The 20,582-nt window shown below is 52.6% G+C and overlaps 9 protein-coding genes across 9 annotated transcripts; 5 read left to right on the plus strand and 4 right to left on the minus strand.

Moving 5' to 3' along the window:
* Nucleotides 1-341: 341 nt before the first annotated feature.
* On the plus strand, nt 342-2,329 carry J4E79_009362 (uncharacterized protein; the record flags this gene model as incomplete). The annotated part of the gene is made up of 2 exons (XM_049358208.1): nt 342-770; nt 818-2,329. The coding sequence occupies 2 exons, from the start codon at nt 342-344 to the stop codon at nt 2,327-2,329; spliced, it is 1,941 nt and encodes a 646-aa protein (XP_049207424.1).
* A 1,052-nt stretch (nt 2,330-3,381) lies between these two features.
* J4E79_009363 (uncharacterized protein) lies at nt 3,382-3,651 on the minus strand (the record flags this gene model as incomplete). The annotated part of the gene is made up of 1 exon (XM_049358209.1): nt 3,382-3,651. One exon carries the CDS (start codon nt 3,649-3,651, stop codon nt 3,382-3,384), a length of 270 nt encoding a protein of 89 aa, XP_049207425.1.
* Nucleotides 3,652-4,349: 698 nt separating this feature from the next.
* J4E79_009364 (uncharacterized protein) lies at nt 4,350-5,300 on the plus strand (the record flags this gene model as incomplete). Its single annotated transcript, XM_049358210.1, has 1 exon — nt 4,350-5,300. One exon carries the CDS (start codon nt 4,350-4,352, stop codon nt 5,298-5,300), a length of 951 nt encoding a protein of 316 aa, XP_049207426.1.
* Nucleotides 5,301-5,664: 364 nt separating this feature from the next.
* On the minus strand, nt 5,665-6,177 carry J4E79_009365 (uncharacterized protein; the record flags this gene model as incomplete). The annotated part of the gene is made up of 1 exon (XM_049358211.1): nt 5,665-6,177. The coding sequence occupies one exon, from the start codon at nt 6,175-6,177 to the stop codon at nt 5,665-5,667; it is 513 nt and encodes a 170-aa protein (XP_049207427.1).
* An 825-nt stretch (nt 6,178-7,002) lies between these two features.
* J4E79_009366 (uncharacterized protein) lies at nt 7,003-7,740 on the plus strand (the record flags this gene model as incomplete). The annotated part of the gene is made up of 4 exons (XM_049358212.1): nt 7,003-7,050; nt 7,139-7,185; nt 7,452-7,505; nt 7,584-7,740. The coding sequence occupies 4 exons, from the start codon at nt 7,003-7,005 to the stop codon at nt 7,738-7,740; spliced, it is 306 nt and encodes a 101-aa protein (XP_049207428.1).
* A 359-nt stretch (nt 7,741-8,099) lies between these two features.
* On the minus strand, nt 8,100-9,146 carry PUP2 (proteasome component pup2; the record flags this gene model as incomplete). Its single annotated transcript, XM_049358213.1, has 6 exons — nt 8,100-8,376; nt 8,472-8,815; nt 8,877-8,955; nt 9,009-9,021; nt 9,075-9,096; nt 9,144-9,146. The coding sequence occupies 6 exons, from the start codon at nt 9,144-9,146 to the stop codon at nt 8,100-8,102; spliced, it is 738 nt and encodes a 245-aa protein (XP_049207429.1).
* Nucleotides 9,147-11,227: 2,081 nt separating this feature from the next.
* On the plus strand, nt 11,228-13,243 carry J4E79_009368 (uncharacterized protein; the record flags this gene model as incomplete). The annotated part of the gene is made up of 2 exons (XM_049358214.1): nt 11,228-12,361; nt 12,692-13,243. 2 exons carry the CDS (start codon nt 11,228-11,230, stop codon nt 13,241-13,243), a joined length of 1,686 nt encoding a protein of 561 aa, XP_049207430.1.
* Nucleotides 13,244-15,714: 2,471 nt separating this feature from the next.
* Nucleotides 15,715-18,764, plus strand: J4E79_009369 (uncharacterized protein; the record flags this gene model as incomplete). The annotated part of the gene is made up of 3 exons (XM_049358215.1): nt 15,715-17,797; nt 17,858-17,950; nt 18,568-18,764. 3 exons carry the CDS (start codon nt 15,715-15,717, stop codon nt 18,762-18,764), a joined length of 2,373 nt encoding a protein of 790 aa, XP_049207431.1.
* A 1,121-nt stretch (nt 18,765-19,885) lies between these two features.
* On the minus strand, nt 19,886-20,156 carry J4E79_009370 (uncharacterized protein; the record flags this gene model as incomplete). Its single annotated transcript, XM_049358216.1, has 2 exons — nt 19,886-19,939; nt 19,971-20,156. 2 exons carry the CDS (start codon nt 20,154-20,156, stop codon nt 19,886-19,888), a joined length of 240 nt encoding a protein of 79 aa, XP_049207432.1.
* Nucleotides 20,157-20,582: the final 426 nt, after the last annotated feature.

Genomic DNA, 20,582 nt, shown 5'->3' on the forward strand with positions numbered 1-20,582 from the left:
GTTTTCGTTCGTGTTGAGTGGAGCGTTGCGAGGTCGTGTTAGTGGTGTTAAGGCCGTGCGGCTGCTGCAGGTACGGGAGGATGTGCAGCGAAGGAGGCAAATGTTCTCGTATTGGTTGTGGTCTTAAGAGGTGATTTGCCCTTGTGTATAGGGCTCACTTTACTCTACTCTACAGGCCTTGGTCTTGGTCTTTGCTTTTCCACGCTCGTTTATTAGGGTAAGCTTACCTTGTCGGTCCGTTCGTTTGGTCCTTCTTCTTACCGTGGTTTCGGGTATACTACATACGCTCTTTCCTGGTTAACTTCGTCGACTGAACTCGGATCATTATCATCAACGTCGCGATGAAGTTCCTCGTTTCTCTTACGGCAGGTCTCCTGTCTATTGGTTTGGCATCCGCCTCGCCAGCTGCGCCGCTGAACAAGAGGGCTGTTTCCACCGACGGAAGCTGCGGAGGAACAAACGGCTTCACTTGCAAGGGTTCTTCGTACGGTGACTGCTGCTCACAGTATGGATGGTGCGGAAAATCCGCGGATCATTGCGGAGCTACCTGCAACTCAGCGTTCGGCACATGCACTGGTAGCACTACGTCAAAGGCAACTCCAGTAACGGTCAAGACTTCGTCGACACAGGCCCCACCGCCGGCGTCAACACCGACTAAGAAGGTCTCACCAGACGCGACATGTGGTGGCACAAAGGGTTACACATGTCTGGGTTTCGCTGAAGGCAACTGTTGCAGTGCGAGTGGATGGTGTGGTTCGACATCGGCATACGTGAGTACACACCCAGGCTTTGAATGACTATATACTGATTATGACAGTGTGGAACTGGATGCCAGGCAGGCTTCGGAAACTGTGGCAGCAACACCGGATCGGGATCTACTACCAGCAAGTCTTCTTCAGCTGCACCATCGTCAACCCCATCTGGATCTGCTCTTCAATGCTTGAACGGAAAAGATGTGCCCTACAAGATGACCTCGGATGCTGAGTACTCTGAGCTTTCGGAGCCCTACAATCTGCGCGTTCCTTTCAAGCCGGCTGTCATCGTTCTTCCTACCACCAACCAGCACGTTCAGGATGCTGTAGTGTGCGCCGCTCAAGCTGGTCTCAAGGTCCAGGCCAAGTCAGGCGGTCACTCTTACGCAAGCTTCAGCTCTGGTGGCAAGGATGGCGCCATGCAAATCAACCTCCAGTCTTTCCAGACCATCCAACTCGACAAGAGCTCTGGTATTGCGACAGTCGGAGGAGGTGTCCGTTTGGGCAACCTGGGTGACGGTATCTACACCCAAGGCAATGCTGCCGTAGCCCAGGGTACCTGCCCCGGTGTCGGTATCGGAGGCCACTACACACACGGCGGCTACGGCCACACTTCTCGCCACTGGGGATTAGCCATGGATCAAGTTGTCGGAGCGGACGTCGTCCTCGCCGATGGATCTCTCATCAAGGCCTCATCCACGGAGTCCCCCGACATCTTCTGGGCCATCAAGGGCGCAGCCGAGTCCTTCGGTGTCGTCACAAAGTTCTACCTCCAGACCCACGCCGCACCCGCCAGCATCACGTACTTCGAGTTCGGCTTCACCGGCATCCACGACTCCAAGAGCGTGTGGACAAACACCTTCATGCACATTCAGGACGTCGCGAAGAACGCGTCCGTCGTCGACAACCGCGTCTCCTTCGGCATCTACCTCGACAACTACGGCGGCTACAGCCTCAGCGGCGCCTTCTTCGGCAGCGTCTCAGACTTCAACAGCCAAGTCAAGCCCGAGCTGCTCCGCAGTCTCCCCAACCCCAGCGCCACCGTCCAGTCCATGGCCTGGTACGACTACATGGTCAAAGTATCCGGCAAGACCAGCATAAAAGAGCCTCTGACTGGGTACGACGAGCACGAGGACTTCTTCGCCAAGTCCGTCACCGTCCCTGAGTCTACCGGTCTTACTTCCAACGCTCTGGATGCGCTGTACGATTACCTACAGACAGCCGATGGGACGGAATACTACATCATCATCAACCTCTACGGCGGCCCCGGCTCCGCTATCAACAGCAAAGACACTGATTTCGCTGCCTACAGCGACAGGGATAGTCTGTGGGTGTTGCAGAATTATGGCTATGGGGGTGATTCCATGGAGTTTATTAATGGCATTAATAGTGCTATTATCGATGCGCAGCCGCAGACGTCGTTTGGCGCGTATTTGAACTATGTTGATCCTAGCTATGATGCTGCGACGGCGCATAAGCTTTACTATGGCGATGCGGTGTACAATAGGTTGGCTGCGTTGAAACAAAAGGTTGATCCGAAGAGTGTGTTCTGGAATCCTCAGGCTATTGGTGCGTAGGAGTGGGGTGATTGATGGATGTGGATGGGTAGATAGGTGTTTGGGCGTTTTTGCATGGGAAGAGCTCCTCGTGTATGTTGGGTTATGTTTACGTTTATGGTTGGTTTTAGTAATGATACTACTGCAACATTCAAGATCACGTCCACATTCTCCTACATGAATATCTACAAGTGACATTGCCACATCAATCCCCTGTCTTGACCACAGGCTCATCTGCTTTGACCGGCTGATCATGAAGCTCATGAACAGTATTTCCGTCCATCTCGTATCTCAAACCTAAAACCTCAGGCAAAATCGCAGGCTTATCTTCCGGCTCCCCTCCCAACTGCTCAAACCCCTTCCCATGCGGCTGACCCATCTCCAGTACTTGATTCGACGGCGCCTCGTAGACGCCATCGTCAGTACGATCGCCATCTCTGTCGGGATCATACTGTACAGTTTCCGTAGCGAGGATCTCGTGTGATATTCTTCTTCTCTTTTTCTGGAGACGGCGAAAGAGTAGCCAGCCTGCTGCTATTCCAAGGGCAAGCGTAGCGGGTATAGCTATGCCGAGACCGATTTTGTGGCTTAGTTGGAGGTCGTTGTGCATGTGCTGGTGGACATTTTGGTCGTGAGGGTTCGATGGATCTGCGATGGTGCTTGTTGGAGTGTTTGTGGTAGAGCTTGTTGGTGTGCTCGCTGAACCTGTACCCGATTCCGTACCTGGCGTGCCGGATACTCTCGAGGCCGACGTTGAAGCCGACGCTGAAGCTGCAGTTGACAATCCTTCTGGTGACCAAAACGACCGCGTCGGCGTAGTAGTCGAACCCACCGCCTCAGACTCCGCACCACTCCCCGCGATAAACCCATCCACAATATTAAAATACTGACTAGTATCGGAATCCCCATCCACCGAAAAAACACTCAAGAAAAACAGCGTCGATTCTTCCAGCCTCGCATTCGTCTTAACGTTCCATAGGTAACTCGTTCTATTCACGATACTCGCTGGTGTTCACATGTTAGCTTTTCTTTCTGTAAATAACCTTGGAAGCTACGGAACGGAGCGGCTCTTCCTACGCATGGATGAACTTACGCATGACGAACTCGCCGTCGCCGGTCTGGTCTTGGCCGAGGGTTTTGACTTGGTGCAAGACCAGGTCGTAGGGCCCGGTTTCGTCGCCGGGATACCATTGGATGTTTATGGTGTAGTCTTGCTTGTAGGTTGGGGGGTTGCTGAGGCCGCCGTCTGTGCCGTGGGTTGGGGGGTTGATGAATTGGATGCCGAGACTGGATACAAGTGGGGATAGTATGGCTAGTAAAGCGTAGAATGCTAGCGTAGCCATGACGGGTTGATTCGTCTCTGGAGACTGGAAGATTGCGAGTTTGATAGTCCAGTAGCGATGATTAGTGAAACGAGTGATGGTAAACAGCGAGTGACAAGAAACACACGCTGAACGAGATCAGGAGCTGGCAACTGTGCGAAGCAATCGCATGTAGTATCATGGCTTAGACTCTGCTCCTCTCATTCCTCTTGTTCCAGCAGCGAGAGGCGTAGGGTGCAACAGCGCCTTGCCACGATGCGCCCCTCGTGATGAAACTTCTTTGTACTCATCGGTTTTGGTGTCAGCCTAGGGTCGACATGATGCAGCCGGCATGATAACTGAAGCAAGCCATGAAATACCAGAGTATGAATACGAGAAGTACAAGTGAGCGTGTTCCGGGGCGGAGAGATGTTCGCACGGGGGTCCAACAGTTGAAAGGGTCCCCAACATTAGCCGTGATCTTAGATCATCAACCCCAACAGACCCATGTATCAGCACTACCGTGCCACATCAAGCGAGATGTGATAACAGAAAGTTAAGCGCCACACCCAGCGCTCCGTGAATAATTAGAAGTTTAACCGCCCCTAAAGTCTGTGAGCTGCAGGTACCGGTCTCACTGCGGCGTTCGCCCACCATTTGTATAAGGATCGCCCCTCCGTGGCGCTTTGCGATCTCGTGCCCTCCTCTTTATCTTTCCCCTTTTGTTGGCCTTTCCCACCATGTCACTGTCGCTACCCAAAGTCTTCAATCATTACACATTGATCGCGCTATGCACATTAGCGTTGGTTTACCACTTTCTCTCCATACAAGACCACTTCACTGTCCGTGCACCGGGTACGCCCGCGATAGCGCAGCCACCACCGCAAAACGGCGGATTTCCTAAACGCATTTGGTACAAGTTGGGCCCTAATGGCCTTTCTGAAGAGACGCGAGCTTGGACCGATAGCTGTGTGAATAGCAATCCTGACTACCAAGCACACTTCTTGACGGACGACGACGGCGATGAATATGTTCGTAAGACCTTCGCGGAATCCCGACCGGATATCGTCGACGCATACCTCGCTCTACCCGTCCCTATCTACAAAGCAGACATGCTGCGCTATGTCTTGCTATGGAATGAAGGCGGAATCTGGTCCGACCTAGACGTCTCCTGCGAAGAAGGCATATCCATGGACGAATGGGTGCCAGCCGCATACCAGGGCATCGCTTCGCTAGTCGTAGGATGGGAGTTCGATCAAGGCTGGCCCGGCGAGTATGTCCGCGAATTCGCCAGCTGGACGATAATGGCCAAACCACGATCGCCACACATGATGCAGGTCATCGACGACATCCTTCAAACACTGCGAGACAAGACGGCGGAGCACAACATCCCGATCCAGAACGCGACAATGGATGTCATGGGGGATGTTGTTGATTTTACGGGTCCCCGGCGCTTGACGCGCAGTGTTTATACGAGCTTGGGGAAGATACTTGATAGGGAGGTTGACGCGCGCGATATGATGGAGCTTGTGCAGCCGAAGCTGGTGGGCGATGTCTTGGTCATGCCGGGTCGGTCGTTTGCAGCGTCGGCGAATACGTATAAACCGGAAGAAGAAGAACTTTTGCCGCCGAAGCTGGTGACGCATCATTATGCGGGGACTTGGAAGAATGACAATGGGGGCGAGCAATAGAAGAAGAACAATTTGGAAGGCTTTGAAAGAACACTAGGAACGCATCCATGAGTATGGTCGAGGTGTGATGGAGACGCTTCCATTACGCTGCCTGATGATGAGATATTGGTCATCGTCGATTTGTTACATACTTTCCCAGGGTTCCACCGCCGTCTCCAACACCGGTATCGTATTCGAACAGCAGGCTTGGCAAAATACTCGACCGTATCGGCCGCGTTGATGGATCTCCTCACTCTGGCTGTAACACGTCCTCCCGCGCGCGATCGAGGTACAACTAGGCTGACGAGATCGTACCGAATAGTCGTCCGAGTCCTCTTGCCATATCTCCTGTTTCTTTCCTTTCTCCCACAACATGGTGCTGTCCTTAGTCATGGACATGCATTAAAGGATGAACGCCACGGCCATTGCAGTCCAATTTGTTCCCCCCATTAAACCGACGAATCGCGAGCTCTAGACCTGGACCTTTATAACAATCGAAGATGAAGACTTCTTCCTTGTCAAGATTTGCGTAGATCTCTACACCAGCCATCAGTGGATACCACGTACCTCCGTCAACCTTGGCAGCTTCGTAGCGGGCTTCACGGTTGACGAAGAAGAGCGAAGGGTAGCCACGGAACGTGTATGCGATAATTTTGCCTTTCTCCTCATGGATGTTGGCTTGATTTTCGAGATCGATATGCGCGATGCCGAGGTCTTCTAGCTGGTCGTGTACCGCGATAGCCCATACTCTGGCGCGGAGTTCTGCAGGAAGGCGGGAGAAGGGGTGGAAGGCCCGTGTAGCGGGTGTGTGCGACCATTCGGACGCCCGAGGGAACCGTTCTAGCTGCACTTCACATTCGTCATACGAATCGCTCTCATCGCCGTTCTGTGTCGCCATGGTGTTGGCGAAATGTGTTGGTGGAAAGATGACACGGTAAGACTACCTAATTTGTCCACGGTTGAGGCGCTTGTTGGTTGATTGAGGGCGAAGAAAGTGTAATAAGAAGAGTGGTAGAAAGTGTAGAGAATGCGAAAGCTCTGTAGTGATATAATCTACCCAACGGCCAAGGCAGACGCTCTTGCTGGGTGTTGACGTGATGCCAAGCCTTACCCATTCACCAGTGGTAGTGAATCCGCTTGCTTCGGTTTCCAGTTGGAGGTGTAGCTCTCTACGTCTGCCATCGAGGTCAATGTTTCAAGGAGCTCAGGGCCTAATAAAGTGAGAAAGCGACATTGCAAATGAGGAAGAAATGGCGCCGATGGAATGGCCATGAAATATTGGACGCAAGCAGGATACTAATAAAGCTTGTATAACCTTGAGCTTAATCTCTAGAGATGTCAATAAGATTGGTGGATGAGAAATACTAGGACAAGGAAAGCCTTCGACTTCCTCTTTCACCCGCCAGTGAGTGTCGTGAAGGGTCCCGCGATACCAGAGCAATTCGCAGTAGTACCGCGCAGACCACTCGCCATCAGAAAGGCATTAAGATCTTCAAGAGAAACAAATAGCTGTGTGTCTCAAAGCGTGGAGAGCTGTTGGTGTCCTCCCCAACCCTGCTGACGCACCCACCCGCAAAATCCCGCGCTCCCTGATTCGTCCATCCTTTTCCCAGCGCCGCCAAGCCCAGCATTCCCGCGCTTTCTCTGCCGCAACAACCTCACCAGACATCACGCCAGACTTCACCCTTCCACCCGCGTTTATACCCCAACGAACTCGCCCAAGATGTCTGTCTCATCCTTCGGCCACCACGGCAAGACGCCTGCTGCTGTCGTAAGTCATTTCCGGAGCAATGGGGAATTGGAGGCGGCTTTTGGTTTGGCGATGACGAAAGAAGGAAGAAGCTAATGATTGGGAATAGAGCATGCGCAGCCCGTACAAGGCTTACAGGAGTCCTTTCGGTCCTCAGTATGTATTTTCCGATATCGACATGGGCGCGGAATAGGTGGCGGGCGGATTGGGACTGGATTGGGGTTGTTGGGAAGATGTGGGAAGAGTAGGGTGGCTTGCGACGCCTCGATGGACGGCGATATGGGCAATTGGATGCCACGCATACGCCCGAGATGCGCATGGAAAAGAGGAGGAAGAACTCAACCCAACCCACACCGCGCCGCCCTACCCGATTTACGCCCATCGCAAACCTCGAAGCTCCAGACGCTAACACACAACCACAGATACACCATCCCGAAGAACTACCACGGCCTCACCCTGAAGCAAGCCGCGAAATAGTATGTCTCCCCCCATTCCTCCTCTCCTCCACCCACCCACCTCTCCATACATCCAACACGCACTAACCCCATCCACAGCGGTGGCCTCGCCGCCGGCTTCGGCGGTGTAGCCGGTTTCTTCGCCCTCTTCTTCTTCGCCGAAGTCCCCAAGGTGCGCGACGACATCATGAAGAAGATTCCTATCCTGGACAAGTTCTTCACGGTTGAGATACCGCCTGAGGATAACCCTTTCTGAGCGTTCGGCGCATGGACTTGACTGGACTGTATAATATGGGGACAATTGGCCTTGCAGACAGGGAAATAGACCGCTTTTGTCTTTGTTAGCATGGGGTTTGGAAGTGATGATTGTAAGGCTGTGATGTAGTGATGCATGCACTCTGGATTATGCTGAGATCTTGTCTCGATCAATGGCCAGATTAAACGCCAGACTTCATCACCAGCTCGTTCAATCCGCATGACGATTCGCCATTCAGAGCTCCAAGACATTTGGTCATTGCTTCATTTTCGCGTGACTCTTACATCTATCAAGATGCTATCATATGCCGTCCCATATACCACTTTCCCCAACCATCCTCTGATTCCCCCATCAAACACTTAGTTCGTCGGCAGCCTTCCAACAACCTCAGCCATCTCCTCATCAGTGTAGATCCTGAAGCCCTTGTCCTTGGTCACACTAGCCAACTGCACATTCTTGCTATCCAGCTTCTCCTCCATGACCTGCTTGAGCGTCTTGAGCGTGAGCACCTCGGCCTCGGGGAGCGTAAGCGACTTGTGGAATTCGTTCTGGAGTTCGGCCTGCGCGCCCTCGGAGCCGGAGCCGATGGCTTTGGCGTCGTAGCGGTAGAATGTGCCCGAGGGTTCGGCGTGGTAGCTGGGGTTGTTAGCTTCCTCAATTCGTAATTCAAGAGCTAGGTTCGTTGTATGTTGTCGGAGGCGGGTGGTAAGGAAGGAATGGGAGTGACATACAGACTCGGACCATCCTCATCATAACCCGCAATCAGCAGCGCGACACCAAACGGCCGACTCATGATGCTCTCCTCACCCTCAGCACCCTCACCAAACCTCAGCGCCAAATCACATATCGCCTGCGTGCAGCTCTCAACGCGCAGTGGCTCGGCGTAGTTGAAAGCGTGGTTCTGGCTCTCGACACGCGCGTGCTCGATCATGCTGCGAGCATCGGCTTGCAGTCCCGACATGGCACATCCGATGTGGCGGTCGATTTCGACAATCTTCTCTACGGAGCTGGTTTCGAGGAGCGTCGAGGTGACGCGCTTCTCTACGCCGAGGATTACGCCTTCGCCTGTTGCGACCTGTGTGTTGTGAGTTTGGGGATTTGCCGGTGTGATGGGGAGGGGGAATGTAGGGACGTACGCCTATTGCTGTTGAACCGAGCTTGATGGCTTCGAGCGAGTATTCGACTTGGAAGAGACGGCCTTCGGGCGAGAAGGTGCTGTGAGTTTGTGAGCGGGCGGGCTTGTAGTGAGAGGCGCGGGGTGGACGAACTTGATACCACGGTCTAGAGGTTTAGTTAGTATAGATTCTACCGTATAATTGCTCCTGGAAGCTTACCATATTCGCTTCGTGCTATGAACTGCTCATGTTAGTACGAGAGCTCCAGCGGGGTTCAATGAGGCGTACCATGGCGGCTGTTTGTGCGGAAGTGTAGTTGAGAGGTGCGGTGAGATATCCAAGTGCGTCTCGAACAGGGAAGTCGAGATCGGGGGCGTATAGGCGGCGGTGAGGTGTTGCGGAGTTGTGTTGGCGACTTGGATGTTTCTGTAGCTCTAGCTACAGGCAACATGAACCGCGCAATCGCGCTAGGGCGGGATGCCAAGACTCCCATCTGATGCTCAACTCCGCATTATCACTTCCTTGACACAACTACCAGATACATCAAGGAATACAATTATAATGTTGGGTAAGTCTCAGAAAGCTGACACATAGCACGCGATGGCTGCGCTCTACAATCGCATCCATCAACTGCCCTTGATCGCGACATTGTCTGTCACCAACTTCGAGAGACTACTGAAAAAGTAGCTCATCGTGTTTTGTCACGAAGTAACATTGCGTCAGAACAATCGTTACGAAAGGGCTGTATGTCCGGGCCCATCCTCGCATTCGAACGATCGATTTGCTGCCACATTCTGCGCACCTTTTGGCAATACTCATAGTGTGCCACAATTGTAATACGCAGATGCTGCTGAGCTTTAGAGCTTTACTCGATGTAGCCGCGGCGCTATATCTGATAGACTCATCTGCAACGCAGTCCAGCTTGACCGAACTCATGCTGTCAGCTTTATCAGAATATCGCCAATTCACGCCTCATGGTAAGATGATGAGGTGTCTGAATACCAGTCGTACAGCCAGGTAAAATCACCTGACTATGCAGATACTCCGCGTAACGTCAACGCAGGTATCTGCTCATGCCAGAATCATATCGTCCACAATTTCGGGGAGTTGCTCGTTGGGTACCGTGCACGTGGCTAGAATCCCGATAGAACGCGGGAATATCTGCAAGCGACCTCACAGCCACGATATCCACCCGTTATCTCCCAAACTCGTCGACATCGCAGAGTGCTCCGAGTGCCTAATCGATTAACCAAGCTTCCATTGACATATCGAAGCTGTGGTAGGGGTAAAGCTTAGCGTTCTAATCGTAGCATTGGCGCATGTAGCGCCGGGTCGAAACGCTTCCCACGACACCAAACCGCTGGAGTAATTCTCCGCATCCTCTACCTTACCAACATCAACTTCGCTTCTTTGCCTGAACTTCGAGTTCTCGCCTCCCGCATATGCGGATCCGAAGCCGATGATGCGCGTCATAGCTCGGATCGAATGTGCCTGGCGTCGGCACCGTTTCTCCTGAGTTCGGACCAGCAGCGCTATCCACGTCACCATATTCTGGAATCTCGGCCTGCGACCATGATGGATGGTGCATGCGGTACTGTCAACAACGAGCTCATAACCACGGTAGTGCGCAACGCCAACGGATGACACGGAGACATATGTCTACCATACACTCGCATGAGCGCGTCGCACTCGTGCTAATGAAGGGACTATTGACCTGAACAGCCACACAGATGCCGACGATTTTCAATAAATCCGCGTGTGCCATGTTGCACGCACATCATGAGATGTGCAGCTCATCTCCCGCGGCGGGGATGATGTCGATGCTGGGTTATTTTTATCCGGATACGACCCTATACCGGGGCTTGACGTCGCTGTCTGGCCGTTGAGTATTGCTTCTCCACATGGGCCAATGATTAGCGAGGACGGGGCGAAAGGGTCGTTCCCTGTCTTGCCGCATCGGGCCTTCTAGAATGCTTGGTGAGCTTCAACAGTCGACGACTGCGATGAAAGCAGCAACATACGAAGGATGCGAATGTTGGGAATGGTTTGAACAGGCTGTTGTTGAAGAGCCTGCATGCCAAGATTGCTTGACCAGGCTTCAGGGTTGGGATCACCGCCGGCATCCGCGTTCCTGCGTGCCTGCTCGTTCGAGAAGGCACTAATTAGCTGTGACCGTGCGGCTAATGCACGTCCGATGAATAGCCTTCAGACGGCAGCGACGTCTAGATCCAGCAAAACGTCACCGGCGAATAAATACTTCGCTGCGTCCTGCTCACCATTCCTCGCCCACGCCGCTCTCTCGCACCCTTCTCACTTCTCAAGACTTCATTCTACGCTTTTAATATCGTCTTCTTCCTCCTAATACCAACATCATGCGCGTCTCCTCCACCATCCTCGCCGCTGCAGGCCTCTTGACCTCGGCCAACGCTGCCATCAAGGGTTTCAACTATGGCGCCAACTTCAACAACAACCAGGCCAAGGTGCAGGCCGACTTTGAATATGAATTCAACGCCGCCAAGCAGCTTCCTGGCACCAATGGATGGACCAGCGCCCGTCTGTACACCATGATCCAGCACGGCACCCAGACCGACGTCATTGAAGCCATCCAGGCTGCTATCAACACCAAGACCGGTCTCCTCCTTGGCATGTGGGCCTCCGCCGGTCAGGCCAACTTCAACAACGAGATTACTGCTCTCAAGGCCGCCATTGCTCGTTACGGCACTGCCTTCACTGACCTCGTTGAGGGTATCTCCGTTGGCAGTGAGGATCTCTACCGTGTCACCCCCACTGGTATCGAGAACAAGTCCGGCGCCGGTGCTCAGCCCCAGGAGCTCGTCAACTACATCAAGCAGACCCGTGATGCTATCCGCGGAACTGCTCTCCAGGGCAAGCCCATCGGTCACGTCGACACCTGGACCGTCTACGTCAACGCTACCAACAACCCCGTTATCGAGGCCGTTGACTTCATCGGCATGGACGCCTACCCCTACTTCCAGACCACTATGAACAACAACGTCGGATCCGGCAGCCAGCTCTTCTTCGACGCCTACCACCAGACTGTTGCCGCTGCCAAGGGCAAGCCCGTCTGGGTTACCGAGACCGGATGGCCCGTTAGCGGCGAGACACTCAACCAGGGTAAGCCCAGTGCGGATAATGCCCGCATCTACTGGGAGGACGTTACCTGCCAGCTCGTCAAAGACAACGTCAACCTGTGGTACTACATCCTCCAGGATGTCCAGTACGGCAACCCCGTCCCCTCATTCGGCATCAAGCCTGCGGGTGACCTGATGCAGGTGAAGCCTTTGTTCGACCTTTCTTGCCCTGCTGGTTCCACACCCAGCAACCCGTCCAAGAAGGTCTCTACCGACGGTACTTGCGGATCCCAAGGAGGTGCTACTTGCGCTGGCTCGCCATTCGGTAACTGCTGCTCGCAGTACGGATGGTGCGGAAACACTGCCGGACACTGCGGTACCGGCTGCCAGAGCGGATCGGGCACTTGCACCAAGGTAAGCTAGTACCTTCCAATGCTCCTCTTGTCACCTATCCTGTCGTCGTTCCTATATACTTTGTCCGCGCTCTTGGCGGTTTCTTGCAATTGCCTTTGTTCCGTTCCTGCCCCGTACGGGGTTGCACGGACTAATGGTCATTGGAAGGAGCTTTCGAGCAGCAGCAGTATTGGGATGTCATCGGGCATTGGGTCGTCAAGTAAGAGGGCTGAGGAATCCTTAAACCAATCAGTCAGAAGCTAATGTCTCTCAGTAAATGCTCCGACATCCCAGCCCACAATCGTCACCATTCCAGTGATCAGTTTCGATCGTGCAACTCCCACAGTTCAGAGTTCAGCACCGCTTTCCGCTTCTTCCACTGGAATTGGTCTTGAGAATATCGAAGGCCTACCGCAACCAACCTTTACCTCTCTTCAAGAACCATTCGAATATCCACACCAGCTCATCCCCATTGATAAGGCCGACCCTACCAAGGTGATTGGCAACGGATACACTGCTCAGCTATCACCTACCACATCAACCGTCTTCGTCTACGACATCCGTCCTGAGTTCGCCGGCAAGACTTGCACTTTGGCTCTACACATGCCCCCGCCCTTTCCCATACCCGAAACAGCACCCGTTCAAATCCGCACTCCGGGTGGTATCAGCGTATCTCGCCTCGCCAACCAAGTTTCCGATACCGTTTCCATGCAGAGTGTCGGCAACTCAAGTCTCGTCGGTGTTGCACAACTCATCGAGCCTGCTCATCAATACAACGTCGCTAGCTTTCCTTGTGAAGCTGGTCAGCGGGTTAGTTACCAGGTGGATTCGATTAATTGGCTGGACATGAATTGGTTCCAGATGACGTATCCTGCTCTCGGGCTGTTCATGCTGGTCAGCTGATTTTGATGATGGTTGTGTGGACTGGTGGCAACGTGGTAAACTGGGATGTCAACTGTATTATTACGAACCTAAGAGTCCTAGATCCTTTTAATGTAATGTATACACCAAGTGTACGTATCTTGTTTATGTCGTCGTGTGATGTGCTACTAAACTGATCGTATTTAACGCATTGGTTAAATACGATCAGTTCAGTAGCACATTACAAGGGGATATGGATATGAGCGTAAACCAACTACACATAATTACCTTGCCTTCCCGTGCAGCTAATCAAGAGATGAGATAAGGCAAGACGTAGCTAACCGTGAAGTGTATAATGTGAAAGGTGAACGTCGTCTTCGGCATCGACGACTGGCGCGGAATCAACGGTGTCGACGGGTTCGACTGCTACGTCTGATGCGCGGGCTTCGACTACGATAGGGGCGGGTGGAAGGGTGGAAAGTTTTTGGTATGGTGTTGTGGGAGTTGATGTTGTTGTTCGATGGTGTTGATGGTTTGAGTGATGGAGAAGTTAGCGGACGGAACAAAAAGAACAGTATAAGAGGAACAATATCATAAGATACGGGTGATTTGGGAAATTGTGCGGAGAGTAAAGAGCAAGTGTTCAAAGGCTTAGACGTTTCGCACATACCCCCGCCACAATATGAACATTTCCTCAGCCTTGCCTCAGCCTTGAGGTGCCAAGTCAGCAGGTATGCAAGATGCAGCTCGAGACAGGATAGCGCATCTCAGCCTTGATCAATCTCTATCGAGACCGCCCGACGAAGACTTCGAATTCCTTCTCTTGACCCATCCCCGGCGCCAAAATGCAGTTCCTCCAGCTCCTCGTCTCGATTGGCTCACTCGCATGCCCCGCCGTCACAGCGCTACGGATTGAAGTACCCGAAGATGTACTGAGAAGACAGGACTGCGCGAACCCATGTGGGCTCGGTGGATTGCTCTGCTGCCCGTCAGGCTGGGACTGTGTCACTGATGCGGCTAATCAAGCTGATTGCGTTTATCCCTCGGACCTTTCTACACCACCGCAGCCAGCTACCACTGCACCTCTACCTACACCACCGCGACCAGCTACCGCTGTACCTGATACGCCTAGTACTAGAACTAGCGTGTCATCCAACACCAGCACAGGAGCCAGAAGCTCAACGTCTAGCCTCCGGACTTCGAATCCTGCACCAGTGGCGTCACAGTCACCGTTCCCTATTCCTTCCGGTGACCAAAGTCTTACTCTACCCACTGCCACTGAAACACAATCATCAAGATCAATGTCCTCTATTCCTTCTCCTGGGAATGGATTGAGCTCTGGCGCTGTAGCAGGAGCAGCGCTTGGAGCTATATTCGGTGTCGGTCTTATCGCACTGGGGATATTTTTGCTGTACAAACGAAGAGCAAGGGCTTTGACCGCGGAGCAGATAACGCGATATGGTGCGGATCTCCCGGTAGCCTGTAGTATAGGTCAAGAAGCGGGTGGCGCGTCTGAACTTCCAGTTGTGGACAAGACTCTGCGGGTGGATGGTCGGGGTTTTGGTTATTCGACACTTCCGATTGCTGAGAATGGCAGGAAAGCAGGGTGATAGAAGTTGCGTACGCTTATATGCCAGCGCGCGCTTAGCTAGGAGTATGTTACGCTTTTCCAGAAGGTCTGTATGACTAAAGCTCGTTCCCATGTAGGAAGAGATTTCGATAGGTGTAGCATCGCTACTATACAACCGTTCATCGCACACCTCGCGACTACAGTATTGTATTTTAGCCCTTTAAGCGCCCTTTAACGCCCTCGCACGTATAATATACCTTTAATTTCTAACTGCTTTTTTATTGTACTCTAAACTATCTACCTAGGTAATTTCTACTGCTTACACACTAGCTATACATTAACATAATGTCGCCCTCACACCTCCTCACTCTCTAGGTGTAGCAATACTGCCTACCTGCTATAGAATCATCCTCGCGCGGATCAAAGCCTCTGAGATCGAGCGATCGGACGAGTTGTGGCTAATAACGAGATGAGGATACTGAGAATCGACCAGGACTTGCTTTGGCGCAGACAAGCGGCGTTACGGGTACAGCCTAGTAAGTAAGCTCCCGATAGCACCTCATGGTGAATGATTTACAATCGATCGTGATTACCGAATGCATGCTTGCACCTTCCCAATGCTTGCTCATATCCCCACTAATAGCCGGCCACTACACGAGTGCCATCGCAATGCAGCAGCGACTGTGGCCTTCAATACAAACAACTTCCTATCGTGCGCAAATACCAAGACAGAACGAGGCTTCTCAACACATCATGGAAGCTGCGTCGCAGACAATGTCCGTCATTCTTACCTCGTAGGGCGCAGGTGGCTGCAGAATAAGCCCGCCACCAGACCGCCGATACCCGAGGCGCAAAACCCAGTCATACCCGGGCTTCCGCCCACCACCAATTCCTGCGCCATCCGTTGTATCACCCTATCATCTATAACTTTTATCCCATTACCATGGACGACTCCGCTACTGGCACAGGCCAACAGGATGCCAATTCGGCGTCCGCAAGCAAAAAGCGGACCCACCCCGAGGACTTCAAGCGTGCATATAAGGCTTGCATCAACTGTCGTCAACGCAAGGCAAAATGCATCCTGGGTACGGGGCCAGATGGTGGTGAACTAAAGCCACCATGTCAGCGATGCAAGCGGGAGATGCGCGAGTGTGTGTTTCGCTCCGAGAGAAGCTGGGTTAAGAGACGTAAACCGGGGGAAGCGGCGCGCGAGGGCGAGGAAGACGACGAGGCTGTTCATGATCGCCCTCAGTCAAATCCTGCGCCAAACGTGCAGCCCTCGCCAGCTCATAGGTCGTCCATATCGACGCATGGTTTCACGCCGGGGACTAGTCCGCATGTCAACGGCACGAATCGCGCTGAGTTTCAGTCACCTCATGGGCACCTTCGCAGGATCTCGTCGAGCCAGCCGGATCTTGCGCATTCGGTTATGCGGACCGTGGTGTCGAGTGGGAGCGATGCGTTGAATCTGCTTTTTGAAGCTGCGCATCATCGCGATGCTATCGACAGCCAGGAACAGTCGGGCTCGCAAGCCTATGAGACTCCTAGGTCGGGGCCATCGGGCTATGAGGGTGTTCCGTCGTCGCCGTTCCATACCTTCAGAGCGCAGCCGGTGCAGATGTCGACGCCGTCACCAGAGACGCTGAAGACGTGGACATCGTGTCGGTTCGTGCAGATGGGCTGGTTCTCCGCGCATGAGGCGGTCACCTACGTTGATCTATTCTTCAAGAACTGCTCGCCGTTGTCGCCAATACTGGGAGAGTTTTACTCTCATCATGAGAATCACTACACGCTGATTGCGCTGGATCCATTCTTGTGCACTACCATACTTATGATTTCATCTAGGTACAACATTCTTCCTGGTGTAGGCGGCGCATCCAGAGGTTACTTTGTGCATGATCGGCTTTGGGAGCAGTGCCAGCGCTTCATAATGAAGATCATGCTCGGGCAGGTCAAGCCTTCGAAAGCGCAGAGTCGGACCATCGGATCTATAGAGGCGCTTCTGTTGCTATCCGAATGGCATCCTCGCGCGCTGCATTTTCCCACTGCTGCTGATGGCTGGGACTGCGAGCTCATGATCGGCGCGAACAACACCACGGAAGAAGGCGCGAAGCTGTTGGAAGGAGATGTAACATCCAACCGATGGCTTGAGGATGTGATTGAGCCCGCAAAGCGTTCTGACCGTATGTCATGGATGTTGATGGGCTGCGCGCTGTCACTAGCACAAGAGCTGGGTCTCTTCGAAGACAACGCTAGGATCGACAAGGACCAAGTCTCTTATCCAAAGTTTACAACGGAGTACCTCATCTTACGAAGGATCAGAGCTCGGAAGCTACTATATGTTCTGCTCGAACAGCTCTCATGGAGGCTCGGTTGCACATCGATGATCCCGCAGAGTCTTAATCATGCTCTGATGGAGAAGATACCGGTCGACTCTGCGACTGGTGCGGTCGAGCAATGGCAGTCCTTCATGAGCGCCTGGGTCGAACTCACCAAGCTCGCGCGCTCAATCTCAGACACCATCTACCCAAACACCGCCACGACGCGAAGCTTACTACGCACCGGTCGCTACATTGGGCTGCTCGAACACTTCCAGCCACTGCTCGTATCATGGCGGAAGAAGTACCTCGACCCATGCAAGCTCAAAGTCGGCCTCCACGATATGCTCCACATCGAATACCAATATGTCCGCATCTACACCAATTCGCTTGGCATGCAAGCTGTCGTTGAGCGTACACTCGCTGAAACAGATCCCGATGTTCCGCAGGAGGACAACCTTCCGTTCAACCTCGAGCCGCGAGATTACGATTTCATTCAAGAAGTCGTCGACGGAAGTTGTCAGATCTTGCAAAAGGTTTGCCAGCTTTCTGAAACCGGGGCGCTACGGTACTCGCCTGTCAGGATCTTCTTGCGGATAACGACCAGCTCGATCTACCTGATCAAAGGACTGAGTTTGGGAAGCCGGAATGCGAAGTTGCAGAGCTGTCTGGATATTCTGGATGCGGCGATTAGAGCTCTGAGGGCGAGTAAGTCTACCCTTTCGAGAACGCACACTTCGGTCTTCGTTCACTAACACGGCATCTTAGGTACCCTCGACGACATGCACCTCGCATCCCGCTACGCCACCCTCCTCGACCTGCACGTCGCCCGTCTCCGCGAATCCTTCGTCGTGTCCTCACGTCCACCCCGCCTGCCCTCGCGCGCAACATCCACACCACATAACACGTCCCACAACACCTCACACGCCGCCTCCGCCTCCGCAACAGAAGGCATGGCTTTCCTGAATAACCACAACGCGGGCCAGTCTAGTTTGTCCAGCTTAGCGGAGAATGTAACGGGGCTTATGCCCGATATGCCAGACGACGATTGGTTGGCGTTGCCTTTTGATCCGGCTATGGCGCCGTTTGGACTGGATGGGGGGCTGCAGGGGGGGTTTCAGGGGTTTGATGATGGGACGTTGGATTTTATTTGGAATTTGCCTATGTAAGGTGATGGACAAGATGGATGTGATTATGACACGGGAAACGGTACAAGTCTAGCGACTACACGCTTCTGGCGTATTGGGTTTTGCTCCTCAAAGAGATGGGTAATAATGGAAAGTTCCAACCCAGGTTTTAGACAACGTTGTCATAAACAAAAACACATTGAAGCAAACCCTACACCCAGAACGCAGATATAAGAGTATGCGCCCGTGTCGCTTATTTTCTTTCCAACCATCACCACGAAGTCACTTTTCCATCACACAGCCAAGTCAGGCGTATCCATCTTCACAGAAATCCCTTGCCCAATATGCCAGCAACGTTCACCGACCTGCTCTCAGCATTCATCGCAATCATCATAACAATCCTTGCTACTATCGCTGTCCAAGCGCACGTCGACGGCAACTCAAACGCGATCATCATGCAGAAAGTCAAGACCGCCCTCGTTGTCCTCCTGCCGAACCTTGCCGTTCTCCTCATGGTTTGCTATCTCGTCCCGGGAGTCCTGCGGTAGGATGGCTAGCTTGGAATGCGCACGGTATCGGTAGGCTCGCTGTAAGAGGGAGTGGTGATATGGGGAGAGGGATTTACTGCAGGCTATGGTGAGCTAGGTGCTTTTATGAAAGGGAAGGGCAGGAGGGTTTGTGAGTTAGGCGGCTGGAGACGCGATATTGTGTACACTGTTTGGTCTTGCAGTGCTGATAACTAGGAACATGTTGCGGATATAGTAATCGAAGTAAATATGACTGTAGTATATCGTATCCGGTTGATGAACAAGGTACATGTGAACATGACATGGAGGACTATACATCAGCCGACTCTCTCTAGAGATTCTTCTCGCTCTTTCCCGAAGAGAGTGTGCTGGCAAGAGGCGGAAAAGAGAACAAGAAATACATCATTTATATTGCTACTTTCCCGTGGATTCTGTTCCAACGGGTATCAAGCTCTGAGCAGCAAACCTGAGACCAAGTGGATATATCAATACCATCGATGCACCATCAAATACTAGAGCACCAATCAGTAAGAAACCATGTTGTCATACCATGCGCTCGATACTTTCATCTTGGGGCTATTTGTCTCAGGTCTCATCGTCCTGCATGTTCCCAAATCGTTCAAAATTACATGCCTTGCCTCATACCTAGCCACCCACCACATGAATTTCAACCAACACACGTGTCCTCGAAGCTCCGAGCTCCAAGCATGCAAAGAGAGAATTCCTCACTGTCTAGCGCAAATATGTAAAGACGATGTTCCACAGTGCGTCGCGCAAATGGAGAATATAGTGGAAGCATGGCACGGATGGGACAGACCAGCGGATCCAAGAGGTTACATGCAGGATTGCGAGGACGAATGTACGAGTCCATGGCTTGGTAACACGAACTAACGGGGAATTGGGGGGATGTGAGCGGCTGCCTATGACGGAGACGGGAGGTCATTACGAGAGTGAAGGGTACCGATGGGGATGTAAAATATATGCAATGTTTGGTCTTGCTGGGTCAATCACAACAAGCAAACTGCGGTGCCAGGAACTAGAGTAGGATTTACCGCAGTGTACCATCTTTGCCCCGCATATTTCCACCGGACTTTTCTTGTCTTGTTGAGAACTCTTGCTGCCCATATCGTATCGACCTCACATCAGGACACACCATCCCAGCCTGCCCTTAGTCTCTTGAGAATCATCTTGAGTCCCTGAATTGCTGCTGTCGCTTTCCACACTGACATCGCCAATTTCACCGTCAATGTCGAAGAAGCGGGATTGCTTCTCGTCCTTCTCACCCAAATCCACATCGTCCTTTAGTAAATCGATATCGAACCATTCCATTCCTTCATTGTCGCGTTGTTCCACATCCCCGGATATGGTCTTTCGGCGCGCGTGTCCCTCGGCTCTTTTCCTTCCGCCAAACATCGCGATATATATCGATAGCACTGCGCATACCATGCATACCACGCACAGTAAGATGTAGCGTTTTAATTCCGCAGTCGCGTCGAGATCTTCCTTTTCGCTGACGCAGGTAGTTTTGTCGAGTGGAAGCATGTGGATTCCTTCTACTACGAAGTAGACGAGAAAGAGCGGTGCCATGCAAATAACGAACATGGCTATGATAGTTTGGAGAGACATTATGAATATTTAAGAATGATATACTGTATTGTATGGCAATGACAGGGGAATGATAGAACGTTGGGTATGCAGACAGAGCCTTATCGGCGGGCGAAGATGTGTCGTTTAAGATTCGCGAGAACCGCGCCGCATCACATACACAGATAAGATCGATGTTTGCTGCCAGAAACATGTCCCGGGCGCTTGCTGATAGCCTAGCGCCTCAATTCGAAA

This window comes from Alternaria viburni (genome assembly GCF_023758015.1).
Source record: "Alternaria viburni strain BMP 2772 chromosome Unknown scaffold_24, whole genome shotgun sequence".
In the NCBI taxonomy this organism is placed as follows: Eukaryota; Fungi; Ascomycota; class Dothideomycetes; order Pleosporales; family Pleosporaceae; genus Alternaria; species Alternaria viburni.